This window comes from Fundulus heteroclitus, chromosome 11 (genome assembly GCF_011125445.2).
Source record: "Fundulus heteroclitus isolate FHET01 chromosome 11, MU-UCD_Fhet_4.1, whole genome shotgun sequence".
Taxonomy (NCBI): domain Eukaryota; kingdom Metazoa; phylum Chordata; class Actinopteri; order Cyprinodontiformes; family Fundulidae; genus Fundulus; species Fundulus heteroclitus.
Window position 1 is genome coordinate 38,915,962 of NC_046371.1, and position 18,284 is coordinate 38,934,245.

An 18,284-nucleotide genomic window follows, 5' to 3' on the forward strand; every position below is an offset into this window, starting at 1 on the left:
AGCCTTCTGCTCAGCGAGCAAGCGGTGGCTGCGCGTGTCCGGTTTGGACTCTGATGACCGGATTCAACCCACCTCCATCCCTTCTCCACCTCCATCCCCTTCTCCACCTCCATCCCTTCTCCACCTCCATCCCTTCTCCACCTCCATCCCCTTCTCCACCTCCATCCCCTTCTCCACCTCCATCCCCTTCTCCACCTCCATCCCTTCTCCACCTCCATCCCTTCTCCACCTCCATCCCCTTCTCCACCTCCATCCCTTCTCCACCTCCATCCCCTTCTCCACCTCCATCCCTTCTCCACCTCCATCCCCTTCTCCACCATCGTAGCTCCGCCTGGCTTTCCTACGGTCCTCCTTCAACCTCGTCCCTATCAGAGTGTAATTCTTCCTGGACTCTTATGGAATTCCCTGTCACTCCTTAAAACGGTCCGGCAGAAGACCGCCATGCTGAGCCTGGTTCTGCCAGAGGTTTCTTCCCAAAGGGGAGTTTTTCCTCTCCACAGTCGCTTCATGCTTGCTCATCATGGACAGTTCATGCAAACCTGTGTTTATCAAGTTGGACATCAAGCTCAAACAGATCAGCATATGGACTGAACAAACTTTATTTATCTCCACTCCACCACCAGTTTCAGGCCTGGGGGGAAACATCCCTATTCTCATACGCCTGCTAATGCATATTGAAGTATAATTCAGCGTGAATTTTTCCTGCCGAGGTCTGAGCGCCAAACTCTTAAAATATTGTATCAATAAAATTCTTCTAATTGCCTTTTCTTTCTATGTGAGTTTTTCAGATTGAATTATTGCTGTGACTCCAGTCCAGTTTATTGTTCGCCAAAGTACTTGTAGGAGTCTAATATCTCAATGTCAATTGCCCTGATGTTCACTCTTGTTGCTTGGTTGGGTTTACATACATGTTGTGGTCCACCTGTCTCAGGAATATCTTAGTTTTAACACACTTAACAGTGGTCAAGTGTGTTTTTTTCCACAGCTTTTTCTGTTAATATTAATGGCTTGTCAGAAAACACGCACGCTAAAATAAAGTGATTGTATGTGGAAGGATGTAAATGTTAATTTAAAGCTATTCTCCAAAGAGTAAACACAAATGGCCCTGTCAGAGAAAAATCCCTTCCAAGTCCAAATCCTTTCATGCTTGTCTAATGAGAGGTGCAGGAAAGCAACAGTAAACTCCGAAGAAAATCAATCATGGAGAACATCATGGCAAGCCAAAGGATTGTCAGATTTGTCTGCTAATTCCATGCTAATTGAGCCCCCAACCTTGATGTTATTTTTATCCATGTTGCATCTGTGGACTGTGGGGTCTTTGTTCATGTGTCTTTAATTATATTGAAAATATCAATCACTCATTGTCCTTCTCTTGTCAGTACCTGCCAGGATAACTAATATATCGAAGGACATCACAGTAAACGAGGGCAGCAACGTCAATCTGATGTGCCAAGCGGTGGGACGACCTGAGGCCAGCATCACATGGAGGCATCAGTCACCAAGCGGTAGGCTATATGGATGATTTTTCTTTTTGCTTTAGTCTTTTATTATAGCTCAGGTTTGCTTTCATTCTTACCAACAAACCTTCATTAGATATTTTCTGACCTGTGATTTTTATTAATTTTTATATCTATAGAGAGATGATTGGAAACACGTCTGTTTTCATTTAGGATTTCTTGAATGTCTTTTCCAGTTGAGTGAATGCTACTTTTGATCATATTGTGTATTTCAGTGTGGATTCCCTATTTATAAAGAGAGCAAAAACACATTTCAAGAAACTTCTAATGCTCCTGATCAAAGTCTGAACATGGAAGAAAAATGTACAAGTAATTATGTTTTTAATGCTGGTGGATCATGACCAGGTAGTAAGTAGAGCTTCAAAGTGCAAAAAGAAGAAAGTCAAGCAAGAAACTTAACCAAGAGTGGACAAAGTAGTAGCTCCAGGCTGTTCATCAGTTTATAGAAAGTTTATGGTCATTAGCCTTAACAAGGTAAAATCTGCACATAAGTCTGTTTTTCATGTTATTTAAGTGAAGCATTCACAGTGTCATGATTCAATGAGAGCAAAGGCAAAACGGCACTCTGTCATGAGGAAGGGAGAATTATTGAGTTAGAAAAAAAGGCATCTCACGACGGTCCATCACTGCAGAGTTTGAACACATTCAGATATGGATTTAGCATCTCTTAAAAGGTGCTGAAGGGGTAGGAGCAAAAAAGTAAAGAAAAACAAAAAAGATTGGTCTGCATTAAGCTTGGGAATCCAACAGGCCTTCCATGAAGACAGATGTAGCTCCTCAGGCCCGTACTGATGCCTTCAGCTCAATAACCATATTGGCACAAATGTGAGAGCTTAGAGAACAAAAAAGGTCTTCAGAACCAGCATCTCCATCCGTGCCACAAACCCTCTCATTTAGATGATAGAAATTAGCACCAAATAGGGAACACTGAAAGGTGGGCAAATGTCTTAGTTTTTAAGAGACCTAATTTCATTTATATACTACTAAAATCTTTCAATATTAATGGCATGATGAGGAGATCCCACTGGAGATGAGTTTTTATGCAGCACAAGGGAGGAGCCTCTATTTAGATCTGGGGAGCTTTTTCCTCAATAACACATGAAGATGTTGCACTAGCATGCTTCTAGACGGAGGGTCCTCGTCTCTGCAGTGAGGCAAATCTTTCAGCAGTCCTTAGCATCAGTCTGAAGGATGATTTCTTCTAAAAGCATAACATCCTTATTTATATCTTGCAGGTTCAAATAATTGAAATCCTGCCAAAAATGTTTGGGGATGGATTGATAGGTTTTTTTTACAAAAAGAGGCATCAGTCCCAAATCATGGATGCCCTTCATGAAGATGTTTTTGCCATCAACAGGAACATTCCCACCAGCCAACTAGAAACCGTCATGATCCAAAGCTGTCTGTGTCTTTATTTTTATTTATGTATGTGACTTCCTCACTTTGCTTCCTTGATTTTACCCCGGCTGATTAGCATTTTGTTAATTGTTCTCACGTGTGTTATATGGTTGATTATTTCCCAGCTGTATTTAAGTTCCTGGTTTCTGTTTCTTCCTTGCTGGAGTCTTCCCTTTCTCCTTTCCTGGCTCCTGTGTTTCCATGTTTTTTTCCAAGTTCTGTTTTCTTATTAAATTTCATCATCTCACCATGGCTCTGTCTTGTTGCTGCCACACTTTGGATCTGAGACAAAACACTCCATGACAGAAACATTCAAGCATGTCTATAGACATTTTTGAACTAATCAACAAGAATGGTGGGGCCCCTGCTGAATCATGTTTTTTCCTGCTTTTATATTTGCTTTATCATTGGATTATGGTTTTACACTTTTTTGCTTTTTTATTTTTGCTGTTCAAAATTTTCCATACTATTATTACTTTTGCCTTTTGCTCCTATTTCATCTGAAGCTCAACTCACTATGGATGACCAGCTCTACCATAAATTCACAAGCTGGCTATGATCCAGCAGAAAATACTTGGAACCTTTTTCCCCTGCTTTTAAGATTTTGATGAGGAATTTACTGTATTTACGAGGTCTTTAACAGAAGAGGCTACTAAACTTGCTGGAGGTATTTCTACTGTCCATGTTATTATTATATTATGGTTGCAATCCTTCAATTGCCTCTTAAAAGTGATTAGCCATTAGACTTCCAAAGAATGAATGAATTATTTATTTAGTTATTAACAAAGTCTTTCTCATTGTCTCAAAGCACTTCATAAGGTATGAAGAACATAAAAAAAATTGAGGATCATGAATGCACCTTGAAATCTTGATCCCTATTTCAGCAATCATGTTGTTCTCCCTCTGACAGTTATAATCACTTAAATAGCACAGTGCAGACAACAGACTTGTCTGTCAGTTCCATCCAGAAATCCAGAGTGCATTTTCACACCTGATAAGTTGTTCCTGCAGGTACAGCCAGTGTTCTAAAAATTATTAAAATGGAAGAGATTTCTTTTCAGGGATTGAAGAGACTAAAGATTCACATTTTAAAGGTCATGTTAGAGAAATCCCCATGATTAGCAATATGAAAGCCCTTCCATGAAAATTTTAAACTGTTACCTGAATTATTCACCCGCCAACACACACATACAAACATATGAACCTCATTAACAAACAGATTATCTCTGTATTATTGTGGTATATTATTCATAGGGCTGGGCAACGATTAAAATATTTAATCGCGATTAATCGCACTGATTAATCGCGATTAATCGCGATTAATCGCATTGTATTTACAAACTCCAAGAATGAATTCAAAAGTAGTGTAAAGAGCACTTTTATTTTAATGTTCTGCTGCCATATGAACAAAAGTGTTGTAACATTTGTAGCACTTATCAGTAACACATATTTAGTGTAAAGCTCAACTTAAACATGTAAAACAAAAAATAGCAATAATAATAAATTAAAGCTTATTGCCACTGACAGGGAATTCTCTTTATGGGGAAAAAATCTACCAAAAACAGGCAATTTCTGAGGTAACAGCAGGGAGCAGCATTACCATTTTATGTTCAATACCAAAGTTTAACTTGGCAGTGGTTACAACTAACTTGTTTCTGTCATATTCCATGCTGGAAGAACTTTAAACTGAAATGCTTGCTAACTCGATATGCTTGCGTTTATTTGACGGTGACACGCGGTTTTTGTTGTTGCTTTCTCGCGCGCATATAGTGAATGGCAGGCAAAAACAGGCAAAAACACATGGATACTTTGAAACGAGAAGCGACTTCACCGACGGCGTCGATGCAGACCCCCCCCCCCGCTCCGCTCCGCACAAAACTTGTTACGGCCGCCAACTCACCGCCTCGCCTCGCCTAAGCTCGCTCGCGGTACCTGCGGGAAACACCGCCTTCCGCATGTCAGCTGTGTTTTTTTCCGGCCAGCACCTTTCTTCCTCTTTGAATCCTGAGGCTGGGCTGACAGCGAGGTTATTGGCGCATTATCGCCACCTACTGTTCTGATTCAAACCCCTACACCGCAGCAACAGACCTTCACAAAATAAAAGCATGTGACCAACATGCGTTAACGCGCGTTAAAGAAAATATCGCCGTTAATAGTCTAATGAGTTAACGCGAAATTAACGCGTTAACTTGCCCAGCCCTAATTATTCATGTTGTGTTTTTTTCTGTGACAGTTTAAATCAACAATTGTCCAATATTTCTGTCATTTTTCCTGCATCACAGTGTCCCCACTACTCTTTTTGAGTCTTAGCCTCTGAGTCACAAAAATGTTTCAAGTGTTGGCACCAAGGCAACGTTGATACATTATATATATATATATATATATATATATATATATATATATATATATATATATATATATATATATATACATATATATATATATATATATATATGTATAGGCATTGTGGCCAGAAAGTTTGGTCTCATCTGACCAAAGCAGGTTTTTCAGCATTTACTGTGTCTTCTGGCAAACTGCAAATGGGGCTTCTTATGGTTTTCTTTCAACAATGACTTTCTTCTTACTACTCTTCCATAAAGACCGCATTTGTGCAATGCATAACTAATAGTTGTCCTGTGGACAGATTCCACCACCTGAGCTGTGGATCTCTGCAGCTCATCCAGAGTCGCCATGAGTCTCTTGGATGCATCTCTGATCAGTGCTCTCCTTGTTGGGCCTGTAAGTTTAGGTGGAAGGCCTTGTCTTGGTAGGTTTACAGCTATGCCATAAACTTTCCATTTCAAAATGATAGATTGAACAGAGCTCCGTGAGACGTTCAAAGCTTGAGAAATCCTCTTACGGCCTAGGTCTGCTTTAAACTTCTGCCCTGACCTGTCTGGTGTGTTCGTTGGACTTCACGATGCTGTTTGCTCCCCAATATTTTCTTAACCAACCTCTGAGGCTGTCACTGAGCAGCTGTATTTGTATTTAGACACACAGGTGGACTCTATTCAGTCATTAGCTATCATCAGGCAACTTCTGAAGGCGGTTGGTAGCACTGAGAGAAATGGGGATAGAATATGTTTGCACACCACACTTTTGAGTTTTTTTTATGTGTAAAAGATTTTTTAAATCTTGTAGAATTACCTTTCTACTTGACAATTGTATACCACTGTGTGTTGGACTTTCACTTAAGATACCAATAAAATACATTTTTGTTTGTGGTTGTAATGTGACAAGATGCGGAAAAGTTCAAGGGGTATGAATAATTTTGCAAGCCACTGAATCTCCATAATGTTCTTATTATATCTTTCATAATGTGGTTACTACTAATGTGGTCTTCTCGTTCATGGAAAATTAGGAATTGTCACCAAACAAACGTCTTTAGATAAACAGTAAGGACTATTTAAGCAACAACATACACCTCCAGATTTTACTTTACAGGAACATTTCTTTACATGCCAAAGGCTGTTTACTTCAACTATTTGAATGCGTATCTTTTTACATGCATTACAGACAAAATTTTATTTATGGTGACTGAAGCCAGATTTGAATCTACTGACCTGTTTTCTCTCAGCTTAAGTGATTTAGGTAGGTGAAGCAGCACAACCTGCGGCCTGACAAACTAGCTCCAATCAAATTAGGACCTGGCTGGTGGCCACAGCTGTTTTGGTGTTTTCTTGGCACATCACAGCCCAAAGAAATGCCAAGAAGTTGTGTGTGTGTGTGTGTGTTCTCATCTGCATGCATACTTGTGTGTTGTGTGTTCTAATTGTGTCAGCACTGCAGTTCCCACTGAGCACTGAGGAGTGTGAGTCATGAGCTACTTCTCTATAGGATTAGATGTTCAGCCAGCTAAATGACAGGAATGCTTACAGCCCAGCTGTTTCTGACTCCCCCCCCCCCCACCCATTATCTGCAGCCAGTAGAATCTTTTCTGCACACCCAGGTGGATCACCACCACATTTTTGTTCTACCATTAACATCTTCCATTTTTTCTGTAAATTCTGAATGTAATGTTTTTATTTTATCACTTAAAAGTATTATTTTGGCATCCAAATGTCGACAGTTTGATATGTTGATAATCTGGTGATGATCAGCTCTTAAGCTGATATCAGGACAATGGTTGAAAGCGATGAATTTAAGCACTAGCGATCTTTTAACAGCAAACTCTGCACACACATAGAATAAAGGAGTGACAACTTCTTTTCAAGTTCAAGAATTTAATAACAGAAATAAAATGAACATCCAGAGAACATCACTATAGAATGCTGTTTATCTGAATTAACACAATATTTCGATTAACAAATCCTCTCTACTAGGCTAGTGAAACTTAACTAAACTACTAAGCAAAATGAAGATAAAAGAAGCTAAGCTAAGGAACTATTTACGTGCAAAGGTAAGCAAAAGACGGAACAAAGTGGTTGATCATAATCACAATAATTCAGTGAATCCTTGCTCACTGCAAAAAAAGCATGGAATGGAGTAAACTGTTCCTCTCAAAGAGAACAGTGTAGCGCTGCTTGATCGGCACTCTGTGTTTGGATAATGTCCGCGTAATGGTTGGGAGGCTGATGCTATCGATGTTATCAAATATCTCATGGTCCTCCACAATCCTAGTTTGAATTTCACGCAGTTTTATTGCATTGTTTGCAACAACTATTTCTACAATGGCCAGCTCTTGATCATTATTGAGGAGCTTTCCTCTCCCTCCAGAGGGTGGAAGACGTTGCATTCTTTAGAGGGACAAAAAAATTTAAATATATGCATTACTGTATGACCTTATTGACATGTCAAGTGAGAATAGAAACAATCCACGTAAAATGCAGTATTTACCTGTTGGTTTGTTGAAAGATGCGTATAATGGAGGCAACCGTTGACCGCCTCTAATTGGGCTGCACTCTTTCACCAGCCTCTCTTAGTGAAAGACCATGGTTGATTACATGGTCAATGATAGTGGCATGAATTTCATCACTGACTACTGTTCTTGGAGCCCTTAGAATGCCACCACCACGCATTCTTACACCTCTACCTTGCCCTCTCCTTGGGCCTGCTATTCTCCCTGGGCCCCTTGCTCTTCCTCTTCCTCGTCCAGACATTACAGTGTTTGTCTTTTTATGTTTCTTTTTCCAAAAACATCACTCCTCAAAGTCCTCCTTTTATATACAAGTGTCAATGTAATAGAAGAAAAAAACCTGCCACTACAAGTCTAAGCCAGACTGGAATCAGATGTGGTTGGCCCAATTTACCTAACATAAATCAGCTGTGTCAATTATTTAAATGTTTGTTTATTATCAGACGAGATATATTGTTTTCAAACTGATATCATTGCAGAATCAGAGGTTTTTATACTGTATCTAAGGTTTGAAATATTGTTTTTGCTATTGTGGGATGGTGTGTGTTAACACTTGTAAATACTACAAAAACAATCCATAATTTTGTTGGAAGGTATAGCTTGTCTGTTAAGAAAATTTAAGCATTATAATAATAATAATAATAATAATAACTTCAATTTATATAGTGCCTTTCAAGATACCCAAGGTCGCTTTACAAGAGTGGGGGTAGGGACAGGGTGGGGGTTTAGGGAGGATAGGCAAGAGAGAAAAGGTGTGTTTTGAGGTGCTTTTGGAACTGTGTCAGGGAAGTGGCGGAACGGCATTGTGGAAATGTGTTCACTGACTGCATATTGTGTGAAAACGACATGAAATGTGTGAATGGTATGGCCACGAAAGACCGCTGTGTTTAGCGTTTTGAAAATATGACAACTGATTGGTCAAACGCTCGTTAGTGACTGAAATAAACTGTAATGTCATATAAATTAAACCTCCTACCATCCAGCAGAGACAAACAGAGGTTTTGTCTCTGTTGAATGTTTTTTATGCAGCCCTTTTCTTATTAAAAATACAAATTTCTTGCACAGACTGTGGCTGAGGATGACCCAGTCCCAGTTGAGCCAATAGAAAGCCAGAGGGACCAAAGCCTAAATTCTGATATTGAGAAAGGAGAAGAGCTTCCTGCAGACTATTTACAAGAACAAAAGCAAAACATTATGCTTAGAATAACAATAATATTTATATCTTGTACTAAAACCAAATAATCAAATTAAATCAGTTTGAATATTTAAAGTTTTCCGACAATCTTCTCACTGTACATGTTCCCAGTGGCTCTCTGAGCACCAGTGGTTTGTAAATTGTTTGTAAATAAATAAAATTGTGATCAAAAGAACCCAGGGGAGAAAGGGCTGAGGAGCTGGATGCCTCTTTGCAATTAGCACATGAAAAATCCAGAATTTTATTGTCTTTTGTTTTACATGTAAAAGTAGTGAAATGCTTTGGCAGCTAAACAAATTTTCGTTGTCGCACAGAATCCTAAATGGCTTTTGCTGCAGAGTGGCAGTTTCCTGATCTGCTTGTCATAGTTTGCTTTTCTTGTTTGTCACTGACAATGATGAACTGATGACTCTCAGGAGAGCATTCCTGGCTGTTAGATCAACTTTAAAGCAAGTAACCTCCTCTCTGAGTGAAACTGCCCCCTGTAAGGGTCTCAGATCTACAGCGTAAATGCTGTTATTTGCATGGTCTACCAATTAGAAAAATGTCCTACTCAGTTTGTCAGTCACAAATATCAACTGGACCATAGCAGCTGTTTCATACAGAGGTATGCTTTGACATTCATTTTCAAGCTTGACAGACAATAACCTCCAAATGGCAAGAAAACAAAAGAAAATGAAGATGTTTATTTTAAGGCTTACACCTGCAAAGGGCTAGGTAAACTGAGAAGCTGTCATATTCCTGTAGATAGTTAATAATATTCCTTTTTTCATTGCACAACTAACTGCAGAGCAACTCTCCAGCCACAGCAATTTGTGCCAATAAATCCTGCAATAGATGGGGTGAAAAAATGAGATGTGTGTGGAGAGCAGCAAACTATAAATGTGTAGTATCATTGGCCCTTTACTTAATATATGTTGCAGTACAATACTTAGTCTCCATCTGAGCACAAGGGGATCTCATAAATTATTCACCAGTGTCCACTGATTCCAGCAGCACGTCAGCAGAAGGATTAAAAGATTTATGACTGGAGGAAAACAGTTTATTTAGGGACAATGCAGTTTGGATCCTTCAACCTATTAAGATCCAGCCCAGCAGATATATGGTGGATATAAACGCTCTCTCAGACCTCACTATGTATTCATTCCTAGAGGTGTTGTTCCTGACTACAGCAATCTGGATTAATGTGCTCAAAATATCTTTCACTTCACTGAATGAGAAAGATTTGTATATGGTACTGTGCCAGTCAGAGGTTTACATGCAATCATCATCAGCAAAAATGTAATGTACATTTGGAGTTAAGATTAATTTTAACTGTTCTTTTCGTTGATGGAAAATTGGCAGAATGATTAGACAACTAACATCTCCAAAATTTTTAAAACAAATTTCTGGGTGCGCATGTGGCGCAGCGGGTAGCGTGACCCATGTACGGAGGCCTTAGTCCTCAACGTGGTCAACCCGCGTTTGACTCTGACCCGCGGTCCTTCGTCACATGTCTCTCCCCCTCTACCTCCCCCTTCCTGTCAGCCTACTGTGTTAAAAAGCGAGCCACTAGAGCTGTGAAAAATCTCCAAAAAAATAATTCTGGGTGCACAAGTTAAAACTGGTCCAAATGTTTCCCATTCCACACTGGTTCCAAATTGTATATACCAGAGTCAAACACAATTGAAACCAGATATTTACAGTGGAACACGTCCAGAAAACCTCCAAAGGGAGGAGAGGACAGTTACCCAGAAGGCAACCTCGCCAGGTACCTGAACCACTTTAACGGACTCCTTTCAGTTAAGAGGAGCTCCTCAAATGAAAGATACCATCAAACAAAGCAACAAATTCCATATGCTTATGTTAAGACTTGTTTGTTACTGACATGATCCATATTTGGACTGGGCGATATAAAAAAATATTTGATGCATTCTGCTTTATGCATCTAATTTGCTGGAAGCTTAGTTTTTCTTAGCACTACTTAAAAGCGTCAATACAATGCTGGGGACACATTCTATGATTTTTGCCCAATTTTACCCTCAAAATCCCAGTTGGGAAAAATGTGCATCAGTCAGCAGCAACAGTCTGCACAAAAGACTGGAATCTGGGACCACTCAACCTCGGGTGCCGTCAAACAGACATGCTTAAAGTTTTGATTTAAACTTTAAATGTAAATTCAATCTGTGTGTCATCATTTACCTTTTCAACACCTCTTTAAGCCAAACCATATCTTCTGATTGCCCAAACTTTTTTATAGCTAAAACCAGCTACTTTCAAAACATACATATTACATTTCTCACTCATTTCTGGCCAAATAACACAGCTCTGTAGGTTGCCATTCAGTGTTATTGAATCTGAACCAGGATTTATGGTTTCCCTTTCTTTTAAAGTTGACTAAAAGCAGCTAACATTATGATTTTCCCCCCAAAGAGATAAAGCAGGCCGGAGCTCTGCAGAGCATGGAAGCAGGCTAAAACACAGAGCAATCCTAACACAATTCAACCTTCCACAGGATGACCAAAGTTAAATAAATGTTCACCTTTTTATTTTTGGTCTGGGCATATTTAACGGCTAGATTTAGATACATGGTCCAGGATCGTCATTTAATTTGTGTAGGTGCCCTCAGCAGGGAGCTATAAAGCTGCCTTTTCTTTCTGCCCCACTTCTGCACAATATATGAGGATGAAACTGTGTTTTAAGTAACTTTGTTAATATTGATCAGCTTCTGAGAAAGAGCTGATTAGTTGGTTTATACTGTTTGAAGCTTATTTAACTTAATATAGTTTTATTTAACTTTCTTTTTCTCCATCGCTCTCTAACTTTCTTACATTTTCTTAAACACAAACCCAACCCATTGCTCCAATCTGGTGCTGTTTCCTAACTGAAAGCTTATGTGGCCACATCGTGGTTGACCGCCAGCTAACCGCTCTCTGCTGTGGACTCAGGTGTGTTGCCAAGATAGTTAGCAGCTAACTAGCTTAGCCTGTTAGCTGCCACTGCACTCAGACACACAATAAGGCGCCGTTCCACCGACCCAACTCGGTTTTCTCGCTCTTCTCCACTCTTTTAAAAAGTTTATCTTTGTGCGTGTTTTGACCTGCCTAAAAATTCCTGGAAGAGGGAAACGCCTCCTTGGAGTGACTTTAGTGTCAGAGACATAAGCTGAGAGGAAGACGAGCACTCTACTTGCTCAGGTTTGCCTCACAGAGTTTTTGCCTCAGTCGTGGCAAGAGTGACATGAACGCCTTACTAGCGGAACATTTTTTAACTGCAGTAAAATGATTTGTATTGGTCTGGTTTAGTGTGACAGCTTCAGACGTTGGCCAAGTATGAGCTGCTTTCAGTGGCCAGGACTGCAAAAGCGGCCTGTTGCTCCCTCTGGCTGCTCTGTTTCTGAAATGCAGACATCCGCTGCCTTCAACATCAGATAAAACTTAAGAGCTTTGAATGTAAAACGAGAGAAAGCCTCGGTAAAGGTGGTAAATCCATAAATCTGATGAATCTGTCGACAGGTCTGGGTATAGAAAGCTGAAGTATCCTTTTTCTTTTTTCCTTCAGGTGTGTGGTTCATGGTTTTGTAAATAATCAAATTATATTTTGGTCTGACCCATTCTGTTCATAGTAGTCCTAATATTAATGTTGTCGCTCTTCAGTTATTCTGGACTTCTTCAGAGAAAAACCTTCTAATATCTCCACACCCCTTGGCCAATCACAGAAAGGCAATGTGTTAAGTCAAAACTCCTCTGGAGTCAGATCGGTTTGACCTTGCTGTTGAGTAGGGCCAGAGAAAAACTGCTCCTGAAACACAGAGTGGTGTGCAGCCTTTTCAAGCCGGTGGAACTGGGGCTATAAATTATGTTATACTGCTGTTTTGATGTTTCTCATTTTGCCTTAGATTATTATCTGTTCCAAAAGCTGTGATTGTTTTTCATTGTCCATCTTATTTGCTCATCAATGGTTTATGCCCTAGATCACAGAGTTCTTTATCTGTGCCAATGTGTCTTTAATTGTTCAGTTTCATAATTCATTGTTTCAATAGAACAATTTTGCATGATATTCTGTTTTAGTCGGTGAATTTATTTGTTCATTCATGCTGACTGTAAGCTGTTTAGTTAATACATTCACACATTTATAAAGAACAGTTGTGACTGACTGTACAATGAGATTACTGTCTGAAGTCGGGTGCTCATATCCATTTAGGTAAACTGTCTGATATTGGAGATACGTATGTGGTGATTTTGAGTTAATCGTTATTATAATTAATTTGGGTTAAGATTACTAATCAACCACTCCTAATTGCACACATTTTCTAAGAGAATTGTACAGGTATTTATGGGGATGCATAAAATACTTTGCTTCTTAAATTGTACGGTCAAACAAACATCTTTCTCTGCTGCTATGCCCACATTTAAATGATGCATCAAAAATTCAGTTCAGAAAAAAGTCTGAAACTCATTCAGGGCAAAAATAAACAAACAAACAATTTGCTGTTTTTTACACATAGTTAATGAAATATTTACTTCCTTTAGAAATATGGAGGTAAATGCTGAGGAAGATGGAACTGAAAATATATCACCCAAAAGGCACAGGTAATGTGAGGATGATCGTGGGGGTTCTGGCAGTGTCTCGGGGGAGGGCCCAGCTGGGTCTCACTGCGGACCTACCTCAGTCTCAGATGTATGACTGTTCTGTGGGGCTGCCTGATGTCTGTAGCCTGGGGCTGCTGTGGACTTCAGGAGCCAAGGCTGACAGCACTTTACTGCTCTTTTGCCCTGAGTGTCATGAGATTTCTACCCCGTTCACCATTCAAGCAACTTTGTCATCTCTAGGTAACAAATTAGCACACCTTACTACACACACAAAGATTCTCAACACACACACACACACACACACACACAAATTAACAAGATAATTCTCAATCATCGATGTCGCTTGTCTGTGTTGATGCTAGATGAAGTCTTGACTTAACAAATTCAGCCACACAATTAAGATGCCATCTCTCTCCTGGCACATTGAGGCAATGCTTGAAAGAAAGTTCACTGTAGGTATACTTCATTCTTTGATAAAAAAATAAACATTTTGTTTATTAATATTTAAAATGTTAAATCAGAGTGGTTTTATATTATTTATGTACATTCATTTAGAAAACAGAACATCCTACAAAATTCATCCATCCAATGTTTTCCACTTATCTAAGAGAAGTGGAAAAAATTGTTCCAGGAGAAAACCCCACATATCTCTCTCACCAGTAACATCTTCCATCTCATTCTGGAGGACCCCAAGACATTCCAAGACCAGAAAGGATTTATTGTCCCTCCAACAATTTCTGGGTCTTCCCTGGTGTCGCCTCCCGGAAACCCCCAAGGGGAGGTGCAAAGGAGGCATCCTGATTAAATGCCCAAACCACCTCAACTGGCTCCTTTCGATGCGAAAAATCCGTTCCTCACTGTATCTCTAAAACTGAGCAAAGCCAAGAAGATCCATACCTCGTGACCATAAGTGAGGGTCTGAACATAGACGGGCCAGTAAATCGAAAGTTCTGCTTTTTGGCTAAGTTCTTTCTTCACCACAAACGACCAGACCAAGGCCTGACCTTCCCCAAACAACTTAACCTTGCACATGAAACCATGTGTTCTTTGCTATGCTCGTGTTTTTGTATCCCCTTTCAAAATTATTCAGATCTGAAAACCCCATCTTTGACCAGACAACACATCCTTCAAATGGTTTCATCAAAGGACATGGCCAACAATACATTTTATTTGCAGCAGCCCTCCCTGTGAGCCAGTTAACCTTACTAAACCAGGAGAGTTGAAATGGCCTTTTCTCTTTGCCCTTCTTTTGAACTAAGCTACTATTTGGTGTTGGTCTGCCCTGGTCTTTAATTCTAAGTCTTCCTTACGAGGAAGCACTATCAAATGTCTTCCCTAAAGGCGTGTCCACAATGTTAGCAGCAACACTGTCTGCTGCCATTGTGTCCGGACTAACAACAAGCTGGATCGCAAGTTGCTTTGCTACAATGGTGAAGAAATGAACAAACAAAACTTTAACAAGATGCAAAAGCTGCAATAAAGCTGAGATTTTGTAATTTATTTACAACGTTGTGTGTACAACAGGTGAAAATAGCTATTGTGAAGAGCTGTGAAATAATAAACTCCAGAAAACCACGACAAGCGTTTAGCACAAGACTGTTCTGACTGAATGATCACTTTTCCCTCTCTCATCTAAGTCTCATGAGAAAAACCTCCCCTCTGTCTGGCCACTGTCAGTCAAAAATCTTTTAAGGTGTTCTGCCACCCAGCATCGAGCAGCCAGCTTCACGACCAGCCCTTGCTCCATAGACCTCCTAAGAGGTTTTACAAAATTTTGTGTTATCCAATCAGGGCCCTACTTTCTCGCTGGGTGATTCAATGTGCGGAGGCTCAAACCTCAACGAAGATTTTGCATGAAGACTGACAGGCAGTGTCCCACTGCTCCAGAGGAGAGGGAGGATTGTGTCTTAGAGTGGACTCAACAGCTGATTAATGCACAACATACTCATGAAATTAAGTGTATTTTAGCACACATTTAATGTTTAATGACTACATTCATGAAAAATGGGGACTAAATCTTGCATGCGTTACTTTCTACTCCAAGGAAATGATCTATAAAGAAAAAATGCAGATATGCAGAAAAATGCAGAAAAAGCATTTGATAGAGTAAATTTGAATTTTTTCTTCGCTACTCTACATAAATTTGGTTTTGGAATTTTTTTATAAATTGATTAAACATTTTCTACAGCTTCCCCACAGCATGTGTTAGGACAAATAATCAAACATCTTCCAGCTTTTGTCTCCAGAGGGGCACTAGGCAAGAATGCCCACTTTCCCCCTCACTGTTTGCCATTTTTATTGAACCTCTAGCAGCAACAATTAGACCAACTAATCTTGTTAAAGGTATAAAATGCATGAAAATAGAACATAAAGTTAGTCTTTACGCAGATGATGTATTACTCTATCTCCAGCATTCAAACACCTCTCTCTCTCTCTTAAGTAATTAGATTACTAGAATCTTTCTTAAAAGTCTTAGATTACTCTAGAATTGGTCAAAATCTAAAGTACTACCAATTAACTGCTCTTTACAGAACTCCCTAGATATACAACTGCAATCAGGGAGTATTAAATATGTGGGTATTACTGTGTCGTCTAAATTGGCAGATTTACAAAAACTTAACCACATCCCGCTTTTAAAAAAGATAGAAGAGGATATTGAAAGATGGAAATGGCTGGGTTGTCATGGTTAAAGTTTTGTCTGGCTTCTTTTCCTGTTATTCTGCAGTTCATCCTCCTATCACTCAGCTCACCCTCCTTCAGCAACTAGTCACACCTGTTAGACACTAATTAGTCATGATTCTCGTCACCTGTCAGGCTCCCCTCATAAACTCACCTGAGTTTGTCCTTCGTTGTCGGCTCGTAAGTTCAGCTACTCCAACATCATGCCTGTCTGCTCCTGTCCTCCCATCTTGGTTCCCGTCTCGTCAAGTTTAGTTTCTGTTTTTTTCTGCTGGTTTCTGTTCCTACGTCTTCGTCTTCTTGGTCTCTGGTTACGCTCCTGGTTCTGCAGCAGCCCAGCTTTCCCCGTGTCTGGACAATCACCTCCGCTCTGTACCTGCCGGACAGCTCCTGCATGCTACATTCCCACCTGGTAACTAACTCTGGTTCTTCATGTCATCATCATCCACTGCTTGCAATAAACCAGCTCTGTGTGTGTGTGTGTGTGCTGTGTGGGTAGGGTTGCTTCAATTAAAATGATGGTCTTACCTAGAATTAATTACTTATTTTCAATGATCCCCAATAAACCATCATTCGACTGGTTTAAATCTCTCAACTCCTCCATCTCTAAATTTCTTTGGAAAGATAAACCCCCTTGTATCAGCTTAAAGACGTTACAGAAAACTAAAGATAGATGGGGACTAGATCTGCCTAACTTCCATAACTATTATTTAGCGAATAGGCTACAATACATCTCTAATTGGATAAAACATAATCCCTTTGATGAGCCCTGGATAGATATAGAACAGAAAATATGTAATAATATCATGATTTCAGATATCCCGTTTATTAACTCAAATATAAAACGGCATACATGCTTTAAAAATATCAATATCAGCTCCACTATGACAGCATGGTGGGAGTTTCTTAAAATGACAAAGTCGTCCCTTATCCCATGCAGTCGTACACCCATCTGGAATAACCCTGACATCCTACAAAATAAATAATATGATAAACTTTACATACTGGAAGAATAAAGGTATTGAATACCTAGAACTTTACTTGACGGAACTGAGTTTATCACATTTGATAGATTAAATATACAATATGGTATTAATAAAAATAAATTCTTAGAATATCAACGAATTAAATCTATAAATAGAAATAAATTTAAGCATAATAAAGGTAATTTACAAATTCCAACAAATATATTAGAGTTCCTAGATCTAAGCCCCCCAAAACTATTGTTTAAATTATACAGGACACTGACTAAACCAGATGATTCGATATCTCTTCCTATTATGAAATGGGAAGAGGATTTATCAGTCAGCTTTGAACAAAACATCTGGGCTCAGATTTGTCTATGAAGTTTCAATATGACTAGAAACCCAACTAATACAATACAAAATCCTTCACAGAGTACACTATACAGGTCAAAAATTATTCAAGATGGGTTTTGCACAATCTAATATCTGTCCACAGTGCATAGGCAATAATCCTGACAATTATATTCATGCGTTATGGTTATGCACACCAGTCCAGAGGATCTGGGTTCAGATATGTAAGGACTTGTCAAAGTGCTTGAGTTGTAAAATTTCACCTTCCCCCTGTAAGTTTATTTGCTAGGTAACTTTGAGGAAAGCTCTTTGGAAAAAAATACTTTGCATGGCTTGCACTGCCTTATGTATCACAAAGAAAACTATCCTCATTAATTGGAAAGCTAAGAAAAATGTCAGTTTGATACTGACATTTTCAGTATAGAGATCTTTTGTTGGATCATATTAGTCTTGAGACAGTATCTGCATTCACTTCAGATCAACCTCTCTGGGCTCCTTTGATCAGCTCCATCACTCAGGGGGATGCCTGAGTCTTGGGGCTCTGGGGGTGCTCGGAGTGGGGGTGTGTCTGGTGTGTCTGGCCCCGCCCCCATCTGGGCGGGGCTTGGGGGACCTCGAGGCAGCCTCCGGTGGCCACTTGCGGTGCTCTTGGAGGGTTCCACAGTGACAGACGTGGGTTACTGGCCTGGTAGCTGTGCTGCCCCTGGGTGGGACCGGGGTGGGTCCGGGGCTCTGGGGTTCCTGGGGTGTGTC

At 39.8% G+C, this 18,284-nt stretch overlaps 1 protein-coding gene across 2 annotated transcripts in view; it reads left to right on the plus strand.

Annotated features, from left to right (window-relative positions):
- opcml (opioid binding protein/cell adhesion molecule-like) overlaps positions 1 to 18,284 on the plus strand; it is a 315,450-nt gene that overhangs the window by 236,550 nt on the left and 60,616 nt on the right. For both annotated transcript variants that reach the window (XM_036143492.1, XM_036143491.1), the window contains exon 3: positions 1,380 to 1,505. In XM_036143492.1, the coding sequence (XP_035999385.1) occupies positions 1,380 to 1,505 (126 nt within the window). The remainder of the gene's footprint in view (positions 1 to 1,379; positions 1,506 to 18,284) is intronic.